Raw genomic sequence first — 23,999 nt, 5'->3', positions numbered from 1 at the left:
CTCTGTGATGATGTGATTGACCCTTGGCCCATGTTGACGGACATTTGCCATGTCTGACATGGTCATGTGACCACAATTTATGACTTTTTTCTTTCGCTGGAAACCCGACATTTACTTCCAATTTCCAACAAAAAAAACAAACAAACACTCATTGCGTAAAATGGATTCATTTAGCAACTGCTACAAAAATGGGAGTGAAATCAGGCATCATTTCACATATAAGGACTGGTATGACTTAAGCTGGCTGGGGAATTCTGGGAGTTGAAATCCACAGCTCTTAAAAGTGGCCGAGCTTGAAAGATTAATACTCAAGAGTTAAATCCTCCGTGGCTGGTAGTTTTCTTGTGAGATGTCACCACCCTTGAAAATTTCATTTCTGTGACACACACACACACACACCCATAAGCTTTTTTTACATCAGAATAGTGGTGTGCTTGTGTCACGATGCCACCAAATGACCCTGTGTAAGAGAATGGAGAGAAAGAGGGATACCATTTCGTGCAGTATGTCGTTCGTTAAAAACCCATCCTGGATATAGGTGACTTCAACCTCCATGGGGATGCCGTAGTCATAAGGTCGTTGCTGGGGAAGGAAGGAAGGAAGGAAGGAAGGAAGGAAGGAAGGAAGGAAGGAAGGAAGGAAGGAAGGAAGGGAGGGAGGGAGAGAAGAAGGGAGGGGAGGAAGGAAGGAAAGGAGAAAAAATGGAAGGAAGGAGAGGAAAGGAAGAAAAAAGAAAAGTGAAAGAAGGAAAGAAAGACAAGAAATGAAAAATGAAAGGAAGGAAGCGAAAGAGGGAGAAGAGAGAGAGGAAGGAAGGAAATTTTCAGTCCTTTTTGAATAAAACTTCACTGGTTTTTAGGCATGTGCATGCAATGAAAATTATCTAATTTGATAATTTGCGCAGCCCTTGTCTTATTGATTGATTGAATAGATGTCTATAGCTGCCCAACACACACACACAGCGAACCTGAGAGGCATATAGAATTAAAAATAAACAATATAAAATGTCCAGGAATCCCTGCCCTCTTACAGGTAGCCCTCAACTTAAAAATGCAGTGGGGACCACAACTTTACTTATATGTGCTTGTTAAATGAGTCACACCCTATTTTATGACCATTTTGCCAGAGTCCTTAAGCAGATTCTGGCATCTTTCTTTGAAATCAACTCTAGCAGAAGTGCTGATCACCCAATGCCACAAAGTAGATCATGATCTAGAATCAAAGCCATAGAATCACAGAATCAGTCATAGAATTATAGAGCCTAGAATCATAGTCATAGAATCATAGATTCAGAGCCACAGAATCGTAGTCATAGAGTCATAGAATCATAGAGTCTGGAATGATAGAATCATAGTTATAGAATCATAGAATCATAGCCATAGAATGACAGTCATAGAGTCATAGAGTTCTAGAATCATAGTCATAGAACCATAGATTCATAGAATCAATGTCATAGATTCAGAGCCACAGAGTCATAGTCCTAGAATCATAGAGTCAAAGAATCATAGAGTCTGGAATCATAGAATCATAGTTATAGAATCATAGATTCATCGAATCGTAGCCATCTTATCACAGAATCATAGAGTCCTAGAATCATAGTCATAGAATCATAGATTCATAGAATCATAGGCATCGAATCACAGAATCATACAGTCCTAGAATCATAGTCATAGAATCATAGAGTCTGGAATCATAGACATAGTTATAGAATCATAGAATCATAGCCATAGAATCACAGAATCATAGAGTCCTAGAATCATAGAATCATAGCCATAGAATCACAGAATCATAGAGTCCTAGAATCATAGTCATAGAACCATAGATTCATAGAATCTGTGTCATAAAATAATAGATTCAGAGCCACAGAATCATAGTCATAGAATCATAGAATTTGGAATCATAGATTCATAGAATCATAGCCATAGAATCACAGAATCATAGAGTCCTAGAGTCCGAGAATCATAGTCATAAAATCATAAGAGTCTAGAATCATAGCCATAGAATCACAGAATCATAGAGTCCTAGAATCATAGTCATAGAATCATAGATTCATAGAATCAGTGTCATAGAATCATAGAGCCACAGAATCATAGTCATAGAATCATAGATTCATAGAATCATAGAGTTTGGAATCATAGATTCGTAGAAACATAGCCATAGAATCACAGAATCATAGAGTCCTAGAGTCCGAGAATCATAGTCATAAAATCATAAGAGTCTAGAATCATAGTCATAGAATCATAGATTCATAGCATCATAGCCATAGAATCACAGAATCATAGAGTCCTAGAATCATAGTCATAGAATCATAGATTCATAGAATCAGTGTCATAGAATCATAGAGTCATAGAATCATAGGGCTGGAAGGGACCTTGGAGGTCTTCTAATCCAACTCCCTATCTTAAGAATGGAGACCTTATCTTACTGCATCCTGGACAAATGTTTGTTCTTTCTTCCTTCCTTTCTTTTTTTCAAGACCCTGAAGCCTTCCCTGGGATTCCCAAACTGTCTGCTGCTCTTCCCGAGTCAGTTAAACATCCACACAGTGGCTTTTAAAGCACAAAGAGGCTGAATCTGCTCGTTGAGCCTCCCAGTTAAAATCCTTCAAGGCTGCCAGCACTTCATACCACCCGGCCAATTCTTGGTGGCTGGGATGTCGATACTTACCTCCGGAGGTGGCATAACCCAGAAGGGGGAGATCTTGGACTCCACACCTTGATTGCCATGGTAGTAAGGACCTGGGACGGGAAGGAAGAAATGCTTGGATGAGCAGTCAGAAGTTTCATGCCTCATTTGGGGCTGCAAACATTGCCCTCTTCCTTATTCCCATGGATGACAAAGGAAGCACAGATAGTTCTCGACTTACAACTAGTGTCAGAATCTAGGCATTTGGTAACTGATATGTATTTATAATATAATATAATATAACAACAGAGTTGGAAGGGACCTTGGAGGTCTTCTAGTCCAACCCCCTGCCCAGGCAGGAAACCCTACACCATCTCAGTCAGATGGTTATCCAACATTTTCTTAAAAATTTCCAGTGTTGGAGCATTCACAACTTTTGCAGGCATGTCGTTCCACTGATTAATTGTTCTAACTGTCAGGAAATTTCTCCTTAGTTGTAAGTTGCTTCTCTCCTTGATTAGTTTCCACCCATTGCTTCTTGTCCTGCCTTCAGGTGCTTTGGAGAATAGTTTGACTCCCTCTTCTTTGGGGCAACCGCTGAGATATTGGAACACTGCTATCACGTCTCCCCTAGTCCTTCTTTTCATTAAACTGGACATACCCAGTTCCTGCAATCGTTCTTCATATATTTTAGCCTCCAGTCCCCTAATCCTCTTTGTTGCTCTTCTCTGCACTCTTTCTAGAGTCTCAACATCTTTTTTTACATCGTGGCGACCAAAACTGGATGCAATATTCCAAGTGTGGCCTTACCAAGGCATTATAAAGTGGCACTAACACTTCACGTGATCTTGATTCTATCCCTCTGTTTATGCAGCCCAGAACTGTGTTGGCTTTTTTAGCAGCTGCTGCACACGGCTGGCTCATATCTAATTTATTTATTTATGACAGTTGCAGTGTCCCGGAGTCTTGTGACAAGCAAAATCAACGGGAAGCCCAGGTTCACTTAACAACTGTGGCCAGAGAAGTCATAAAATGGTGCCAAACTCACTTAACAACAGTCTCACTTAGCAACAGAAATTTTGGGCTCAGTTGTGGTCATAAGTTGAGGAGTACCTGTGAGTTCAGGTTTTACTTTAGCCATGAAAGCTAGCTGAATCTCTTTGGGCCAATCGCCAGGAGACTGTGAATTCTAGTCCCGCCTTAGACATATAAGCAAACTGGGTGACTTTGGGCCAATCACCAGGAGACTGTGAATTCTAGAACTGCCTTAGTCATGAAAGCCAGCTGTATGACTTTGGGCCAGTTACCAGGAGACGGTGAGTTCTAGACCCATCTTAGCCACTAAAGCCAGCTGATCGGGTGACTGGGCCAATCACCAGGAGACAGTGAGTTCTAGTCCCACCTTAGACATACAGACTGGGTGACTTTGGGCCAATCACCAGGAGACAGTGAGTTCTGGTCCCGCCTTAGCCATTAAATCCAGCTGAGAGTCTTGGGCCAGAATTTCTCGCTCAGCCCAGCCCACTTTGCAGGGTTGTTATTATTATTATTATTAACAACAACAACAACAACAACAACAACAACAACTATAATAATAATAATAATAATAATAATAATAATAATAATAATAATAATAATAATAATAATAATAATAATAATAATTTAATTTTTATACCACCCTTCTCCCGAAGGACTCAGGGCGGTTAACAGCCAGATAAAATAACTATCAGATACAACACAATAAAACCAGATTGTAGGTTATTGTAGGGAAACTAGGAGGAACTAAGATATGTTAGATATGTTTGCAGCCTTAAGCTGTTTTAAAACATAATAAAGGGCAGATACAAATAAATAAATACATTCAGCTTAGCTGCTTCTTATGGGAGACGAATAATACACTATTTGCTTTGCTTTATTAGCTCCCCAGGCTTATACAATGGCCCCAGATCCCCCTGTTTTCTGCCTTCAGAGCTCCCCAAAGCTGTCAGATTTTATTTTTTTTAAGAGATCCCAACTGCTGCAGGAACAAGAAACCATGTCAGCCAGGGCAGGGCAGACACCCCGTTTTGCAACCTACCACAAATGAGCGCCAAGCACGGCTGGAAGCTGTTACTAGTTCCCTGGAGCTTCAGCTGGTAATCCATCTGCATGTCGATGTCTTGCAAGGAGGGCAGCGGGTGGCTAAACGGGTGGCTGTGATACCAGCCCACCAGCGACAGACCTCGTAGGAAGAGATTTTGGCAGATCTGGAAAGAACAAGGGCATTCCGTGTAAACCCAGAGGTCGGCAACCTTAAACACTCAAAAGAGCCATTTGGACCCGTTTCCCACAGAAAAGAAAACACCGGGAGCCACAAAAACCCTTCCTGTGCCTGACTATTTCTTGAGCGGCTACAAAACGAGCATATGTAGTTGAATTCTGAAACTTTTCTTCGATTTATCCATGGTTGGCCCAGCGGAGGTTGAAAAGCTCAATAAATAGTGTGCACATTGGTTGCGCATGCGCAGTACGCACCAAAAGGAGGCTTGGGAAGGTAAGTAGAACAGCGTTGGGGGGGCGGGGATCAGCTGTGTAGCGCAGTTTAGTTTTGTTAGAAAGCAGGATTTTCTGCTTCCTAGCAAACCTAAACCCCGCTGCACAGCTGATTATCGGAAATAATGGTTCGGAGGAACCGGTAGCTTTTTAAATTGTAGCTAACTACTGGTTTGCCCAAACTTTTTTTTTTTACTACCGATTCGCCCGAACTGGTAGTATTTATCACTACCACTTCTGTTGTGACTCCGGCCCCCCGAGCCTGTTCTCATGGAGGAGGTTGACTCTTGAGAGTGATGGGGAGGAGCCGTCAAGGCCTCCCTCTCCAGGACCCTCCTCCTCCCTGGCAACGCCTCAGGCTCCAGCTGCTGAGGATCAATCTTGGATTGACCCGAGGCAGTGAGGAAAAGATAAGCGTGCGCAGCAAAGGACCTCTGGTGGCTCAACAGACTAATGTAGTCTGTTATTAACAGCAGCTGCTTGCAATTACTGCAGGTTCAAGTCCCACCAGGCCCAAGGTTGACTCAGCCTTCCATCCTTTATAAGGTAGGTAAAATGAGGACCCAGATTGTTGGGGGCAATAAGTTGACTTTGTATATAATATACAAATGGATGAAGACTATTGCTTGACATAGTGTAAGCCGCCCTGAGTCTTCGGAGAAGGGCGGGATATAAATGCAAATTTAAAAAAAAAAGGAAGAGGTGTGGCAGGCTCAGAGATTGCTGAGTCACTGAGCCACACCCCACAGGGGATAAAAGCGGGTGGAATTGCCATCTGGTCCTTGTGACGGACAAAAGCTACCAAGTGCTTACTGCAGATCGGTCGTTTGGGAGTTAAAGACCTGGACTGTGCAAAAGCTTTTTTCTGTGAGTTCTTGGCAACGGATCTTGGACTTGTGGGCTTCTGTCTCCGTAAGAGATAAAGAACTCAGAACTTGGCAGGCCTTTGCACTGTAGCTGCCAAGTCTTTCTTTCACTACAGAAAATCAGGTCTGTTGCAAATATAAAGGACTGGGGGATGTGTGTCTCTGCGTCTTCTCTGTGAAGTGGGGAGGGGGACATAACAGATTCGCCCGAACCAGAGTGAACTTGTAGAATTTCACCCCTGGTTCAGGTCCCAATTGCGGTTGTGAGTCGAGGACTACCTGTACGCTGTTTCGAATTACACTTTACGATAAGGATAACCGGAAACTGCTTGAGCAGTGCTTCAAAACCGGAAGTGATGTTTCCAGGGGATCTTTTTTGAGGATCCAAGGAGATTCCTTCTCATTTTCCATTCATCGCCTCACCTCTTCTTCCACAATGGCTGCCAATTCGCCGTCTCCGAGTCGCGACCGGCAAGGGAACGCCCGCAGCACCGTCAGCACTGGAACACAAAGCGGCATAACACAACGAGGTTGTGGTTAAACAAGGATTCCCCTCTCCACATACCATTTTGTTAATTTACAACATTATACATCAATCAGGGTCAAAATTAAGATATGTATAGAGCAGGGGTTTCCATACTTGGCAACTTTAAGAATTCTGGGATTTGAAGTCCACAAGGGAATTCTGGGAGTTGAAGTCCACAAGGGAGTTCTGGGAATTGAAGTCCACAAGTCTTCAAGTTGCCAACTTTGGAGACCACAATTAAGGCCAGAATTTCCATCGCTGAACAAGATGGTGGTTCAGCGATTCATAGCTGTTTTATGTCTCTTTTTTTGCCATGGTTGTTAAGCGAATCACTGCAGTTATTAAGTAAGTTCAGGACAATTATATGTCCCTTTCTAAGCTTATTATAAGTTAACGTTTCTCAACCTTCACCACTTTTAAGATGGATGGACTTCAACTCCCAGAATTCCCCAGCCAGCCATGCTGGCTGAAGAATTCTGGGAGTTGAAGTCCACCCATCTTAAAGTGGTCATATATTGAGAAACACTGGATAACTTATCATTGTATGTTCTCCTCATGTTCTCTATAACATGCTACTCTGTGTTGGGATACCAGGAAGGAAATTACCGCTTTATGACTAACTAATATGATTTAGAAATTATTTAAGTCAGGGGTCTCCAACCTTGGCAACTTTAAGACTTGTGAACTTCAACTCCCAGAATTCCTCAGCCAGCAAAGCTTTCTTCTCCAGAAAGATTATACTACTAACCAGAGCATACAAAACATTTGCTAAACCAATTCTCGAATACAGCTCGCCTGTTTGGAACCCACACCTCATTTCAGACATTAATACAATTGAGCGTGTCCAGAAATATTTTACAAGAAGAATCCTCCACTCCTCTGATCATAACAAAATACCTTATGCCACCAGACTTGAAATCCTGGGTTTAGAAAATTTAGAACTCCGACGCCTTCGACATAACCTAAGCATAACTCATAAAATCATCTGCTACAATGTCCTTCCTGTTGAAAACTACTTCAGCTTCAATCACAACAATACACGAGCACACAATAGATTTAAGCTTAATGTGAACCGCTCAAATCTTGATTGCAGAAAATACGACTTCAGTAACAGACTTGTTAATGCCTGGAATGTACTACCTGACTCTGGTCTCTTCCCAAAATCCCCAAAGCTTTAACCAAAGACTATCTACTATTGACCTCACCCCATTCCTAAGAGGTCTGTAAGGGGCGTGCATAAGAGCACCAGCGTGCCTACCGTTCCTGTCCTAATGTTCCCTTTGATTGCATCCAATTCGTATGGTTATTTCATGCTTATACTTATATATACTGTTGTGTTTGGCAAATAAATAAATAAATAAATATAAATATAAATAAAATGGCTTCTTATATTGCTGTTAAAATAAGAATCTTGTCACTGCTGATGTAACTGCACTGATTGTGTTACCACACAGTAATTTTATTTATTCCAAGCACAATGGACCAATTGTGGGGTTTATTTTATTTACCAATCAGCCAAAGGCCATAATAAAAACTCATTCATTCATTCATTCTTTTCTTTTTAACCACCAATTCAGCTGTACTTTGTGGCTGGCAGAATACGTCAGCCCTTTCTTATAAATATGAAAAATTGAAACGATACTAAGCGTGCTACGTTATATTTATTTTGCGGACAACGGTCGGGTTGTGGGATTTCATATATTCCCTGATTGCCCAAAAATCATAAAAAATAGTTCATTCATTGATTGCCATTGTACAGGAATAATGGTAGAATTAAACAAGTTGGAATGGTGTAAAGTCGGGGCTGCTCGGTAACCACTCCCGAAGGGAAAGGGTAAGGAAAGAGGAGTAAAGAAGGAAGAAAGTAGGTAGGCAGGTAGGAAAGAAGGGAGGGAGAAGAAAGGATAGGAGGAGAAGAAGGAGGAGAAGATAGAGGGTTAGAAAAGATGGTAGTGAGAAGTGGGAAAGAGGTGGGGAAGTAGGAAAGCGAGGAGAAGGATGGTGGGGAAAGTTGAAGAAGGATGAGAAGGGAAGAAAGGATTAAGGGAGGGAGTGGCGGTCGAGCAGCCCTGATTGAGTATAATTTGAGTATAGGATCGATTGTTGGATAAGTGATTGTATTGTACACTGGTCAAATTGTGGGAATTATTATGGAAAATAAAAAATTTTGCCCTATAAAAAAAAAAAGAAATGTCTTTCAGCCACAAATAAAGTTGTATTTTTGTGGCTGCCGGAAAAGTCCAGCCTTTCCTTAATCGAGGCCAAAAATTAAATCTGGAAGATTTCTGTGCCAAATAAAATCAAAAGAGTTGGAAACACCTCAAAGGTTTTTTCCACTCCACATTCATGCTGGGTGCAGGAAATGCTCGTAATCCCTCGAATTATGGTTTTGTAGAGTTTCCTTATTCTGCTTTAGTAATATTTTTTTTTTATCTCTTTTTAAATTTGGAGGCAATCAAGCAATATTCAGAATATAAAAATTTGCTTTCCGCTAGTTCCTCCGGTGTGAAGTACAGGTAGTCCTCGCCTTACGACCACAATTGAACCCCAAACTTTCTGTTGCTAAGCAGAGCAAGTGAGTTAAGTGAGTGGTGCCCCAATTTTACGACCTTTCCTGCCACGGTCGTTAAGTGGATCCCTGCAGTTGTTAAGTGAGTCACACAGTTGTTAAGTGAATCTGGCTTCCCCACTGACTTTGCTTGTCAGGAGGTCACAAAAGGGGATCACGTGACCCCCCAGGACACTGTGACCGTCATAAATACGAGTCACTTGCCACGAATGTGAATTTTGATCATGTAACTATGTGGGAACGGCCATAAGTGTGAAAAATGACCATAAGGCTCTTTTTTCAGTGCTATTCAGCTACAGGTACCGGAACAGGCTTGTAAGTGGATCACAAGCTTCCTAACAAACAGGAAGCAGCAGGTGAAGCTAAGCAAGATCACATCAAATACCTGTACAATTAGCACAGGGGCCCCCCAAGGCTGTGTGCTCTCCCCACTTCTCTTCTCTCTGTATACCAATGACTGCATCTCCAATGATCCATCTGTTAAGCTACTGAAGTTCGCAGATGACACAACAGTGATTGGTCTCATTCGAGACAATGACGAATCCGCATATAGATGAGAGGTCGAACGACTAGCCTTGTGGTGCAACCAAAACAATCTGGAACTGAACACACTCAAAACCGTAGAAATGGTGGTAGACTTTAGGAGAAACCCTTCCATACTTCCACCTCTCACAATACTTGACAACACAGTATCAACAGTAGAAACCTTCAAATTTCTGGGTTCTATCATATCGCAAGATCTCAAATGGACAGCTAACATCAAAAACATCATTAAAAAAGGACAACAAAGAATGTTCTTTCTGCGCCAACTCAGTAAGCTCAAACTGCCCAAGGAGCTGCTGATCCAATTCTACAGAGGAATTATTGAGTCTGTCATTTGCACCTCTATAACTGTCTGGTTCGGTTCTGCAACCCAACAAGAAAAACACAGACTTCAGAGGATAATTAGAACTGCAGAAAAAATAATTGCTACCAACCTGCCTTCCATTGAGGACCTGTATACTGCACGAATCAAGAAGAGGGCCGTGAAAATATTTGCAGATCCCTCGCATCCTGGACATAAACTGTTTCAACTCCTACCCTCAAAACTATAGAGCACTGCACACCAGAACAACTAGACACAAGAACAGTTTTTTCCCGAAGGCCATCACTCTGCTAAACAAATAATTCCCTCAACACTGTCAAACTATTTACTGAATCTGCACTACTATTAATCTTCTCATAGTTCCCATCACCAATCTCTTTCCACTTATGACTGTATGACTATAACTTGTTGCTGGCAATCCTTATGATTTATATTGATATATTGACCATCAATTGTGTTGTAAATGTTGTACCTTGATGAACGTATCTTTTCTTTTACGTACACTGAGAGCATATGCACCAAGACAAATTCCTTGTGTGTCCAATCACACTTGGCCAATAAATTCTATTCTATTCTATTCTAATTTTGAACGGCCACTAAATGAACCGTTTATAAGTCGAGGACTACCTTTATAGAAAGAACTGGTCGTAATTCACTTTTTTTCAGGTCCGTTGTAACTTTGGACGGTCACTAAACGAATGGTTGTAAGTCCAGGACTACCTGTACAAGATTCACCAGTGGATGGCCAGGTTTATGTTTTGCCTCCCAAGATTTGGGTGAAAAAAACTGAGAGAAAAATGTTTTTTTCTTTTGCACCCAAGCAACTGCAGTGGTGGGATTCAAATAATTTAACAACCGGGTCTCTGCCCTAATGACTGACTGGGTGGGCGTGGCCATGGTGGGCGTGGCCAGGGGGTGTGACAGGCGGCACTCAGCCTCCTGCACCCACCCATCCCGGGAGCAAAAACGGGCTGCGGGGGGGGGAAACGGCCCACCCGCACCCCATTTTGGGCCTAGGAGGCCTCCCTGCACTTACCTGGGAGCCAAATTGCGGTGTGTGGGGACTCCTGGAAGGGGAGGGGCCAGCCGGCAATTTAACTACAGGTTCGCCCGAACCGGCTGAATCCCACCACTGAATGCATGAATTATGAAGGGATAGAAAAATTATCCCATCCAATTCCCAAACATCCAACCTTTTTAGCTCACCTCAGGATAACCCAACGGGACTTACATTGACTGTTGATGTTCCATTGGCCTGCTAAGTAACCCACCACTTCGCTTTTCGTTAAGTGACTGTGGAAATCCTAAAGAGACGGGGGACAAAGGAGACGGATGAGCGTGACAAGCAACTGAGGAGAATATCCGTAGCTCAGGGTTGAACTGTGGGATCCTTGGTGGTCTTTGAGCTGGGTGGTTTTTCTTGAAGACATTTCATGACCTGACTAGGTAATATCATCAATGCTAGAAGGGAGTAGGATATGTGGAGGAGGAGGAGGAGGAAGAGGAGGAGGAGGAGAAAAAGGATAACAACTGTGGAAGTCCTTGTTGCCTGGGGAATTCTGGGAGTTGAAGTCCAACTTAAAGCATGCTGGCTGGGGAATTCTGGGAGTTGAAGTCCATCCATCTTTAAACGTGATGGCTGAAGAATTCTGGGAGTTATGTATCCAGATATGCAAGCAAAGTGTTGGAGATGTAACTGTGATGACGCTACACATTTTCATATTTGGTGGACTTGTAAGAATATTAAGGCTTTTTGGATAAGAACTTGGTGGATTCTACAAAATGTTCTGAAAAAGAAGATAAAGTTCCTGCCGCAATTTTTTCTCCTGGGAATTATCACGGACTGTACAGTAATTGAGACTAAACTGATTTTAAATCTAATAACAGCAGCAAGATTACTGATAGGACAGTATTGGAAGAAAAAAGAAGTACCTACAATAGGAGAATGGATATTGAAAGTCTCCAATTTGGCTGAGATGGCAAAAATCTCAGCCTTTTTGAAAGACAATACGCAAGAAAGATATTTAAATGAATGGAAAAAATGGATTGACTATATTCAAAACAGATAATCAGACTAAGAGTTATCAGACTGCCTTTGAATGATTAGGATGTATTATTTTTGATTGTTTTGGGGGAGGTTAGGAATTGATGAGAATTGTAGGAGTATAATTGAGTTAGGAGGAAAAGGTTTTAGCTTATGTTTGTCTTATTTTTAACTATACCTTGTGTTTGTTCTGGGACGTCGGGGAGGGTTTGTGAAGGAGGAGGGGATTAGGGGAGGGGAACGGGGAGAAAAAAGTTTTGTAAAACTTTTTCAGTAAAAAAAAAGAATTCTGGGAGTTGAACTCCACTCAACTTAAAACGTGCAGGCTGAAGAATTCTGGGAGTTGAAGTCCAACTAAGTTAAAACATGCTGGCTGGGGAATTCTGGGAGTTAAAACCCACTGGCTGGGGAATTCTGGGTGTTGACATCCTCAGATCTTGAAGCCTGCTGGTTAGGGAATTCTGGGAATTCTGCTGGTTAGGGAATTCTGGGAATGAAATTCCACCCACCTTAGAGTCAACAAGGTCGAAAACCACTGATCTCCATGTATACAAGGGGATGTGAACCCTCTCAGCAACGCCCCCCCTAACAACCCTAATTGTCAGTGGTCTCAGTATTCCCTGACGCAGGTGGTCCTTGACTTACAACCACAATTGAGCCCAAAATTTCTATCGCTAAACGAAGCCAGACTGTTGTGAGTTTTACTCCCATTTTACAGCCTTCCTTGCCACTGTTGTTAACTGAATCTCTGCAGTCATTAAGATAGACACACACGGCTGTTAAGTGAATTCGGCTTCCCCGTTGACTTTCCTCGTCAAAAGTTGGCAAAAATTAATCACGTGACCCCAGGACACACGTCAATTGAACGCACGGCAGTTGCCGAGCATCTTGAGCGTTGGTCACGTGACCCTGGGGATGCCGCAGCGGTCGTAAGTGTGAAAACTGGTCCGAAGTCACTCATGGAACTTCGAACGGTCACTAAAGGAACTGTTGTAAGTGGAGGACCCCCTGTATTTGCCCTTGGGTGGGATTCATTTGCTCTGATGTTCTTTCCCATTGACTGAACTCTTCTCAACTCACCAGGCGTCATGCAAACACTTGCAATAAACCGAACGCAATAAAAATGTTCCCCGGATCCACCTTCTGTGTTGTGGTCCATCAGCAGCCTACGGAGCTGGCAACCGAGTCGGACAGCGATGAGGCTGAGGTGGGGCCAGGGCCATCGGGAAGTGAGGTGCGGACTCCAGAGCCTCCAGAGGCTGATAGTAGTGAGGCAGAGGAACAGGAGGAGCCTGTTCCTAATGCATCCATGAGAAGAGCTGCCAGAAGGCAAGAGCAGCTCAAGCAAAAAGGATGACTCAGGAGTAAGGCCAGAAGATGATTGGCCCCTCCCATAAAGCTTAAAACAGACCAACAATGGCGTTTGGGCTTTGCCAGAAAACAACATTGGTAGCTTCATCTTCTGGTTTGTCTACATCTTGCCTTTATTTTTGTGACTTCTGAACGTTTGCCAAGAAAGGCCTTTGGCAGTTTGCCTAATTGGACCAAGGTTTGTGATAGGACTGAGGAATTTTTGTTGGGAGGCATTTGTTTTAATTTGAGTTGAACGACGCTGGGAATGAAGTAATTCTCAGCTGTTCTAATAAAGTTTGTTTGTTTTATGGACTGAGTTTCCTACTACCTACTTGGGCCTGGGTCACAACATTCTGCAACCCTGGGGCCTTCCAAACACGCTGAATCCAGAAATCCCAGAATTCCCCAGCCAGCCCTGGACTGACAATTCGGAGAAGGAGTACCTACCACGAGCAGGAGAACGTTGCTAGAGATGGCCACGTTAAAAGGCTGGAATTTGTTGAGGGCTGCGAACGATGTCACCTCCACCAAGGTGTGCGGGTTCCTAAGGACAAGCAAGAGAAGAGAACCAAATCTTGTGGCGGTCATGAGGACTAGAAACCTTCCTTTGGGGAAGGAAGGGCCCATGTGACAACCACCATTCTATGGCTCCAAGGAGGGAAACTGGGCCCCGGTATGGTGCCCTGGGTGAAGATGTGTCGCCCGATGGATCCTGGAAAATGTCATTGCATCTGCCTTAAAGGAACAGCTGACGATCTATCATGTTGGATAATATGTTGGATAACCATCTGACTGAGATGGTGTAGGGTTTCCTGCCTGGGCAGGGGGTTGGACTAGAAGGCCTCCAAGGTCCCTTCCAACCCTGTTGTTATATTATATCAACATCTTTTCTCCAGACTGAATGCATTCAGATCCTAGACTCTCAAGAGTTGGAAGAAGTCTCTACACTATTTCCTTTCCTTCCCTTCCCTTCCCTTCCCTTCTTTTCCCACTCCACCCCATCCCTACCCCTCCCTTCTGCTCCCTCCTTTCCTTCCCTTCCCTTCCCCTCCCTTTCTTTCTTTCCCATTCTCTTTCTTCTCTCCTTCCTTTCTTCTCTCCTTCCTTCCTTCCATCTTCCTTTCTTCCTTTTTTCCTCCCCTCCCCTCTATCCATTCCATTCATCCATTAATCCCATCCTTCTTTCCCTTCCTTCTATCCATCCATCCATCCATCCATCCTTCCCTCCCTCTCTCCCATCCATTATTTTTCCTTCCTTCCTTCTTTCCTTCCAATCTCTTTCCACTTTCCATTATTTTTCCTTCCTTCCTTCCTTCCTTCCTTCCTTCCTTCCTTCCTTCCTTCCTTCCTTCCTTCCTTCCTTCTTTCCTTTCTTTCCAATCTCTTTCCACTTATGACTGTATGACTGTAACTTTGTTGATGGCAATCCTTATGATTTATATTGATATATTGACCATCATTTATGTTGTAAATGTTGTACCTTGATGAACGTATCTTTTCTTTTATGTACACTGAGAGCATATGCACCAAGACAAATTCCTTGTGTGTCCAATCACACTTGGCCAATAAAAAATTCTATTCTTCTATTCTTTAACCTTCGACAGATTAGACAAATTAACAGAGTTGGAAGGGACCTTATAGCTTATCTAGCCCAACCCCCCGCTCAAGCAGGAGACCCTATGCTATTTCTGACAAATGGCAGTCCAATCGCTTCTTGAGTTCTTGAGACCTACTTACTTACTTACTTAGATTTATATATGAAGAGATTAGAACTCGTGTCTCCTCACTTGTGGCTCAGCTCCTTTACCTCTATCCCTAACTGTCTCTTCAGCTGAGAGGGGGGAATCGACCAACGCAGAATATAAAAATAAAGAAATAACTTCTCACCATTTGGAAAACAGACGCATTTTTAAAGCAGTAACTCTCTTATTTGCCCAGGGATCTGGTCTCTGAATTCTTTTTTGGTATTTCATTTTATTTATTTATTTTGGCTAGCCTTAAAGTCAGGAGTGAAATGCTACCGGTTTGGGCCGGTTAGCCCAAACTGGTAGTAAAAAGGGCGGGATATAAATGCAAATAAAAAAAAATGCTTTAAAAAGTAAAAAAAAGAGGTTCCAATGATCAGCTGTGACCATCAGCTGTGCCGCGCGATCGTCGGAACCTTTTCTCTTTCTTTAGTTTTTTAAAGCATTTTTTTTACTACCTATTCGCCCGAACCGGTAGAAAAAAAATGGCTTTAAAAAAGTAAAAGAAAGGTTCCAATGATCAGCTGTGACAATCAGCTGTGCCGCACGATTGTCAGAACCTTTTTTTTTTAAAGCATATTTTTACTACCGATTTGCCCGAACTGGTAGTAAAAAAATGCTTTAAAGAAGTAAAAAAAAACTTTCCAACAATCAGCTGTGACCATCAGCTGTGCCGTACAAATGTCGGAATCTTTTCTTTTTTAAAAATTTTTTTAAGCATTTTGTACTACCTATTCGCCCGAATGGGTAGTAAAAAAAATGCTTTAAAAAACTAAAAAAAAGTTTCCAACGATCAGCCAACTTCCTGACCTTCGAACCTTTCGCCGCGAGCTTAAGACACATCTATTTATTTGCGCAGGACTGGACTAGAATTTCAAATTTTAAATTTGGTTTTAAAGGGGTTTTATTATCTTATTGTAATTTTTAATATTCGGCCTTATTTAATAAGTTTTTTTTAATTGGTGTTTTATTTTTAATTTTAATTTTAAATTTTAAATTTTAATTTTATTGGGTATTTTATATGGTCAATTGGACGGTTTTAATTTTGGCCTTTATTGAATAAGTTTTTTAATTGTTATCTTAGTGTGTATATTAATTGTTGTTGTTTTTTTTATAAAAAGTTTTATTTTTACAATCTTGTCAAATAATTCATCCAATGTACAGTTATATACAATTAGTCGGGCCTGCCCAGTCACCACCCCCCTTTTTAACCTTCTTCCCTCTTCTACCTTCTTTTACTTTCCAAACCTTCCTCTCCTTCTCTTATCTACCTCCTCTCCTCCCTCCACCCTACACTCTTCTCCCTCTTCTACCCCTCTTCCTTCCTCTTCTCCTCTTTCCTACCTCCTACTCTCTCTTTTTTCCCTCCCCACCGTTCTAAAATGGCAACTGGTCAGACCCGACCCTACATTAATTATATTTATACATCTTCAATAATCCCTGTACATTAACCATCACTCCATCACTAACCTCTACCCCCAATTCCTTCCCTTTACCTCCCACCCCCACCCGACTTCCCAGAACAAAATGCAGGGTATCAAAACTAACAATCATAATCTAAAATAATTCCTAAATTATAATCTCTAGTCTCTCCACGCTTATTCACACTCTCAATTCCCCTCTCCTTCAAAAATATATCTAATACAAATTATTTCCTAAATTTACTCATATGCTATTTGATATTTTTTTATCTGATACTTATTTTGAAAATAATCAATCCACATTTTCCATTCTAAAATATATTTTTCTTGTGTATAGTCTTTCAAGTAAGCAGAGATTTTTGCCATTTCTGCCAGATTTGATACTTTGAGAGTCCATTCTTCAATTGTAGGTAATTCTTCTTTCTTCCAATATTGAGCAATCAAAAGTCTTGCGGCTGTATATTAATTGTTTTAATGTAGGCTGTACACCGCCCTGAGTCCTTCGGGAGAAGGGCGGTATAAAAATTTAATTAATTAAATAAATAAATAAATAAATTTTGTATTTATACGTATGTTTTTATTAGGCTGTAAACCGCCCTGAGTCCCTTGAGAGATAGGGCGGTATAAAAATGCGATTAAATAATAAATAATAATAATGCACCTGACCGAATCCCGACTCCCCAGATTGCAATAGCGGACAGGAACTCGATTCCGGTAATCCAGTCTCTTGCTATGATCTGGGAAGGGAAACAAGAAAAAAAACAAACCTGCCGATCAACTGTTTCGGAATAAAAATCTGGCAGATGCGAAGACAATCATAAGGGTCTCAGGCTGGGTCCTTCTTCGATTCGGAAGGGTTGTGTGTCCTTTTCTGTAGTTTTGTGTTTTTTTTGTCTCGTTTCAGAATTAAAAGAGAATGAAAAGGACTCTCTCAGCAAAGCTGGCTGAGGAATTCTGGGAGTTGAAGTCCACAAGTCCTAAAGTTGCCAAGGTTGGAGACCCCTGCTCTAAAGCCATGTTTATCAAGTTCAGCGACCTTAAGACAGGTGGACTTCGACTCCCAGAATTCCCAGAATACCCCAGCTCACACATTTTTCTTTTTTTTTTTCCTTTCTCACTTCCTTTTTCCTCCCTTCCTTCCTACCTCTCTCCCTCCCTTCCCCCCCTTTTTTTCCCTCCTTTGTTCCTTCCTTTCTTCCTCCATGCCTTCCTTCAGTCGTGGGTTGCTCCCGGTTCGGTCCGGTTCGATAAAACCGGTAGTAAAACCGTCGGGAGGCTCCGCCCACCCGCCACGACGTCACCGTGGGCGATCTGCGCATGCGCTCCCGCTGCGAACCTGTAGTAAAGATAAGTTTCTCACGCTGCCCACCCCTGCCTTCCTTCCTTTCCTTTCCTTTCTCTCTCCTTTCCCTTTTTCTCCTTCCTTCCTTTCTCCCTTCCTTCCTCTCTCCCTCTCTTCCCGCACTTTTTCTTCCTTCCTTCCTTTCTTTTTCCTTCCTTCCTCCATCCCTTCCTTCTCCTCCTCTCTCTCCTTTCCCCCTCTTTTTCTCCTTCCTTCCTTCGCTTTCTTTCCTTCCTCTCTACCTCTCTTCCCTCCTCTTTTTCTTTCATCCTTTCTTCCTTTTTCCTTCCTTCCTTCCTCTCCTCCTCCCTCTCTCTCCCTCCCTTCCCCTCTTTTCTCCTTTCTTCCTTGCTTTTCTTTCCTTCCTCTCTACCTCTCTTCCCTCCTCTTTTTCTTTCATCCTTTCTTCCTTTTTCCTTCCTTCCTTCCTCTCCTCCTCCCTCTCTCTCCCTCCCTCCCTTCCCCCTCTTTTTCTCCTTTCTTCCTTGCTTTTTTCTTTCCTTCCTCTCTACCTCTTCCTCCCTCTTTTCTTTCCTCTTTTCTTCCTTTCCTTCCTTCCTTCCTCTCCTCCTCCTCTCTCTCCTCCTCCCTTCCCCTCTTTTCTTCCTTCCTTCCTTGCTTTCTTTCCTTCCTCTCTACCTCTCTTCCACCCTTTTCTTTCCTCCGTTCTTTCTTTCCTTCCTTCCTTCCTCCATCCTTCCTTCTTTTCCTCTTCCCTCTCTCTCCCTCCCTTCCCCCTCTTTTTCTCCTCCCTTCCTTCCTTGCTTTTTTCTTTCCTTCCTCTCTACCGCTCTTCTCCCCTCTTTATCTTTCCTCTTTTCTTCCTTTTTCTTTCCTTCCTTCCTCCATCCCTTCTTTCTTTCCTCCTCGCTCTCTCCCTCCCTCCCTTCCCCCTCTTTTTCTCCTTCCTTCCTCGCTTTCTTCTTTCCTTCCTCTCTACCTCTCTTCCCCACCTCTTTTTCTTTCCTCCTTCCCTTTTTCCTCCCTCCCTCCCTTTCCCTTTTTCTCCGTCTTTCCTTCTCTCTCTTTTTCTGCAGGGCAGAAAAGCAGTCAGGATGGAGTCTGCGCAAGCTTTGGTCACACCATTGCGTGCCCGCCATCTTGCCTTTTTTGACCTGTGGAGGGCAGCACCCGTCCCTGTACAACCGTGAGAAATTCAGCTGACTGCCAACCCTTCAATGCCCCCGATGGGCTTTTCACGAGCCTGGCCCTCTTACCCACGCTGTGCAGTTCTGCCAGGCTTTTCACCGACAGCTTCTTGCTTTTATCGTCCATCTTCTTGGCCAGCAAGGAGTCAACCAAGGCTCCCTTCATCCCTTTGGCCTCATCTTCCTCTTCGTCACCCAGATCCTCTTCCTCCCCTTCACTGATCAGACTCTGGGGTGGGGAGGAAGGGAAGGAAAGAGCACCAAGTGGATAAAGCAGATTTTTCCTGTGGGCATTAATTTACCTCAGGGGTCTGCAAACTTGGCTCTTTTAAGGCTTGTGGACTTCAACTCCCAGAGTTCTTCAGCCAGCTTTGCTGGCTGAGGAACTCTGGGAGTTGAAGTCCACAAGCCTTAAAAGAGCCAAGTTTGCAGACCCCTGATTTAGCTAATCCACTGTATGCCTGCAGTACCCTGAAATCCCAATAGAGGGCGTCAGCTGGGTGCCTTTGACTGACTCCCAAAGTTTAACCCAGGGCAGAAGGACAGTCAGTCCTCGACATACGACCACAGTGGCGCCCGCCCCTTACTGTCGGATGTCAGCAAGTTTGTAAAACTGCGACCGACCCGATTTGTACCTCCACTTTTGTGCCAGTCATTAAGTGAACCAACGGTTCAGCTGTCGAACTGTGGTTCAATTGTGGCGAGAACGGTCGTAAAACGAGGCACACCTCACTTAACAACCGTCTCGCTTAGCCACGGAAATTTTAGGCTTACTTTACATGGTTATCAAAAAGCTTGTAAAAATACGACCGGCTGAATTTTACACCCACTTTTATGTCGGTCATTAAGTGAACCAATGGTTCAACTGGCGAACTGTAGTTCAATTGTGGCGAGAACGGTCGTAAAACGAGGCACACCTCACTTAACAACCTTCTCGCTTAGCCATGGAAATTTTAGGCTTTTAGGCTTATCAAAAAGCTTGTAAAAATATGACCGGCTGGATTTTACACCCATTTTTGTGTCGGTCGTGAAGTGAGCCAGTGGTTCAACGGTAGTTCAACTGTGGCGAGAACGGTCGTAAAACGTGATGCACCTCACTTAACAACTGTCTCGCTTAGCCAGAGAAATGTTGGGCTTGTGGGCGTTAAGTCAAGGGTAACAAAAAATAAACAGACCTGTCTATGAGTTTGCTACAGACTTTAGAACGGGATCCCCAATCTTTCGGACCTCAGGGACCACTAAATTCATAATTTTAAATCCCGCGGACCACCAATATGATCTGCCTAATGACTGGCTGGGTGGGCGTGGCCAACTCGATGTCACTTATGTTGAGGGGTGCCTTGCCAGCCTCTACCTGCCCCTCCCTTCCCAGCCCCTCCTCGCCTGCCCACCTGGGCTCCTTAGGGTCCCAACAGGAAGCAGTTGCTGGAGCTAAGCAGCCACCATGAGAAAGTTGGCAAAACAAACTCAGTTCAAATTGCATCTGATTGAGAAGGAGGCTCAGCAGAAGCACCTCACTGAGGACTAGGAGCATAGGCTTTCCAAGCAGAGGGAAGACTTGCGGGAGTGCAAGGCCAGGTACCGGCCGGCGGCTGGAGGCTCAGTGGGCTGAGATGGTCAGCCAGTTCCAGGCCATGAAACGGTTGTTAAGTGAGGTATAAATTATAAATATACAAATTAAAATATTCATTCATTCAGGTATGCCCCATTTTACGACCATTCTCGCCACAATTGAACCACAGTTCGCCAGTTGAACCATTGGTTCACTTAAAACGACCGACAACAAAAATGGGTGTAAAATCCAGCTGGTTGTATTTTTACAAGCTTTTTGATAACCATGTAACTAAGCCTAAAATTTCCGTGGCTAAGCGAGACGGTTGTTAAGTGAGGTGTGCCTCATTTTACGACCGTTCTCCCCACAATTGGACCACAGTTCGACAGCTGAACCGTTGGTTCACTAACAGTGGAGGTAAAAATCGGGTCGGTCGCATTTTTACAAACTTGCTGACATCCGACGGTAAGGGGCGGGCACCACTGTGGTCGTATGTCGAGGACTGACTGTCCTTCTGCCCCGGCTGAGACTTTGGAAGTCAGTCAAAGGCACCCAGGTGACGCCCTCTATTGGGACTTCATGGTACTGCAGGCATACAGTGGATTAGCTAAATCAGGGGTCTGCAAACTTGGCTCTTTTAAGACTTGTGGACTTCAACGCCAACCCTCCGGCTCTTTGCCACCAGCAACGCTTCCCTCCAGCCTTCACCCAAAGCCCCACACCAGGAGGGCTGAAGCAGACCCCAAGTCGGAATTTCTGCCCCCCTCCGACCCACACAAAAAGACCCCGAAGGGGGAGACCCTCTGCAGCAGCACTAACGTTCATTGCACGTATCTGTCCCAGGGGCCGTAGTCTGAGAACCCCGGATTTAGTGCAAAATAAAAAAATGCAAATAATTTTTCTGCGGACCACCAGAATTTTCTCGCAGACCACCAGTGGTCCATGTGGACCACCAATTGGTGACCGCTGCTTTAGAAACATCTCAGGGTTAGAGTGAAGCTTAGGCCACGAACTGACCTCCTGTGGACTAGAAAATTGAAAAAAAGAAAACTTTGGCCAAAAAAAACCCCCAATTCCGGAAGAATTGAGGGCCGGAATAGCTCAGGCTGGTAAAGCCTGTTATTAAGAACACAGAGCCTGCAATTACCGCAGGTTCAAGCCCGGCCCAAGGTTGACTCAGCCTTCCATCCTTTATAAGGTAGGTAAAATGAGGACCCAGATTGTTGGGGGGGCAATAAGTTGACTTTGTAAAAATATACAAATAGAATGAGACTATTGCCTTATACACTGTAAGCCGCCCTGAGTCTTTGGAGAAGGGCGGGATATAAATGTAAACAAAAAAAATAAAAAAATAAAAAATAAAGAAGGTTTCGAAGCAAAACAAAAGGCTTTACCTCCTCCGCAGGGGGAGCGTTGGGTTGGTGTTTCTTCAGCCAGACCGCCTTGTATTGGTCCAGCTTCTGGCCCTTGTACTTGACCGACGCCCAACCGCAGCCGGACTTCTTGGCCGGGTTGACCAGTTTCTTACAATAGGTGGCCCAGGCGCTGGGGGAATTGAAGACCTGTCCAGTCTGTTGCCAAGCAATCTTCCCATCGGTCAGCAGGTCGCCCCAAAATTTCTTCCCCTGAGACGGGCAAGAGGATTCGGAGCATAAATAACCCCTAGACAGGTAGTCCTCGATGTACGGCGGTTCATTTAGTGACCGCTCAAAGATACGACGGAACTGAAAAATGTGACTTCAGAGAAAACTCTTCGAAGGAAAACCAGAAAGGCCTCGTGAAAGAGAAGCATTTTTGGGACAACCATTGGCCTGGATGACTGAGAATCTCCATAGACATCAAGTTAGTTCAGAGAGTATCAAGGACCCCATAGACCTCCCTCTCCTCCTCTTCCTCCTCCTCTCCATAAACCCCGCTCCCTTCTAGCACTGATGATGTTACCTAGTTGGGTCATGAAATGTCTGCAAGTAAAGAACCAAGCTCAGAGGGCACCAAGGACCACACAGTTCTCTTCCTCCTCCTCCTCCAATGGTGGCAAGAATGGTAGTGAAATGAGGCAAAATTCATCTTGTGACTCCAGCCCCCGAACCTGGCCCCATGCCCGAAAGTGACTCCGAAAGTGAAGGGGAAGGGCCGGTAAGGCTTACCTCGGGAGCACCGATTCCTTTGGCTCGGCTCCAGGAGCCAGAACCAGACCAGTCGGAGGACGTAATGAGGCCGTCATCCCCTGATTCCTCCCTTCCCCAGGCTATGCCTTCAGACCCAGCTGATAATAATAATAATCAAGCTTGGCTTGACCCGCGCTTCAGAAGATTAGAGAGGCGGCGTCATCAAAGGGAAGGGTGGGGCAGGAGCCCCACCCCACAGGATATATAAGGAGCTTTGGGACTGCTCTCAGTTCCACGGGAAGCAAAAGTTGAGCTGAACCGTTTCAGAAAGAGCTGAAAGTCTTGCTACGTGAGTCATTTGTTTGAACTTTGGCAGGCAGCTGCGATTTCTCTGCCAGGACTGATAAGAGCCGTGAATCCACTGGCTGAAGGGCAGCTCGTGGGTCTGAAGTGGGGAAGGAGACAGAACAACTCACTTTGACAACTCTTCTCGCTTAGCGACGGAAATTTTGGGGTCAGTTGTGGTTGTAAGTCGAGGACTATCTGCCCCTATAACAAATTCTGTAGTTTCCATGGAGATTCTCAGTCTTCCAGGTCACGGTTATCCCGAAGGTACTTATTTTCAAGAGGCAACTGGACTTTTTGGTTTTTTTTTTTTTCTTTGAAGACGTTTTCGCTTCTCCTCCGAGAAGCTTCTTCAGCTCTGACTGGACGGTGGGGAAATGGGCTCTTCAGTCAGAGCTGAAGAAGCTTCTCGGAGGAGAAGCGAAACGTCTTCGAAGAAAAAAAGCAGAAAATCCAGATGCCTCTTGGGAAAAAAAAAAAAAACCTTTGGAAAATACTGTAACCCTTTGCTCACATTTGCCTGGCTGCCATCTTGAGTTTGTTTTTTAAAAAAAGAAATAATATTTATTGAATTTCCAAAAGTTAAAATACACAATACCAAGAAACCCCACAATACACAAAAACAAAAATAAAACAAAGACAAATGCATCAAAATTACATTACTTGTAACAGCTCTTCCTCCATCGGTATCTCTTATCCTATTTAACCTCTATATACAGATTCTCCTTCTAAGTATCTCTATAAACCAACATTCTTATTTAAATGATCTTAACCTCTATTCAGAATTCAGTTTCATGACAAAAATCTCCCTTAAGTTTTATGCTTACTCTACAGCCAGGAATACCATCTTATTCCAGTGGTGAAATCCATTTTTTTTTTACTACCAGTTCTGTGGGCGTGGCTTGGTGGGTGTGGCAGGCGAAGGATACTGCAAAATCTCCATTCCCTCCCCACTCCC

General features: G+C 43.6%; 1 protein-coding gene across 1 annotated transcript in view; it reads right to left on the bottom strand.

Annotated features, from left to right (window-relative positions):
- The window catches only part of LOC131188379 (MPN domain-containing protein-like), a 33,406-nt gene that overhangs the window by 8,431 nt on the left and 976 nt on the right, over positions 1-23,999 (bottom strand). The window contains exons 2-10 of the mRNA XM_058163614.1: positions 21,983-22,213; positions 19,106-19,265; positions 17,208-17,283; positions 13,828-13,924; positions 11,215-11,287; positions 6,447-6,523; positions 4,703-4,871; positions 2,668-2,738; positions 493-582 (exon numbers count right to left, since the gene is read on the bottom strand). Of these exons, the coding sequence (XP_058019597.1) occupies positions 493-582; positions 2,668-2,738; positions 4,703-4,871; positions 6,447-6,523; positions 11,215-11,287; positions 13,828-13,924; positions 17,208-17,283; positions 19,106-19,265; positions 21,983-22,213 (1,044 nt within the window). The remainder of the gene's footprint in view (positions 1-492; positions 583-2,667; positions 2,739-4,702; positions 4,872-6,446; positions 6,524-11,214; positions 11,288-13,827; positions 13,925-17,207; positions 17,284-19,105; positions 19,266-21,982; positions 22,214-23,999) is intronic.

The sequence above is a fragment of the Ahaetulla prasina genome, chromosome 1 (assembly GCF_028640845.1).
Source record: "Ahaetulla prasina isolate Xishuangbanna chromosome 1, ASM2864084v1, whole genome shotgun sequence".
Taxonomy (NCBI): domain Eukaryota; kingdom Metazoa; phylum Chordata; class Lepidosauria; order Squamata; family Colubridae; genus Ahaetulla; species Ahaetulla prasina.
Note: the sequence above shows the minus strand (reverse complement) of the source record. Positions and strands in the feature narration are given on the sequence as shown.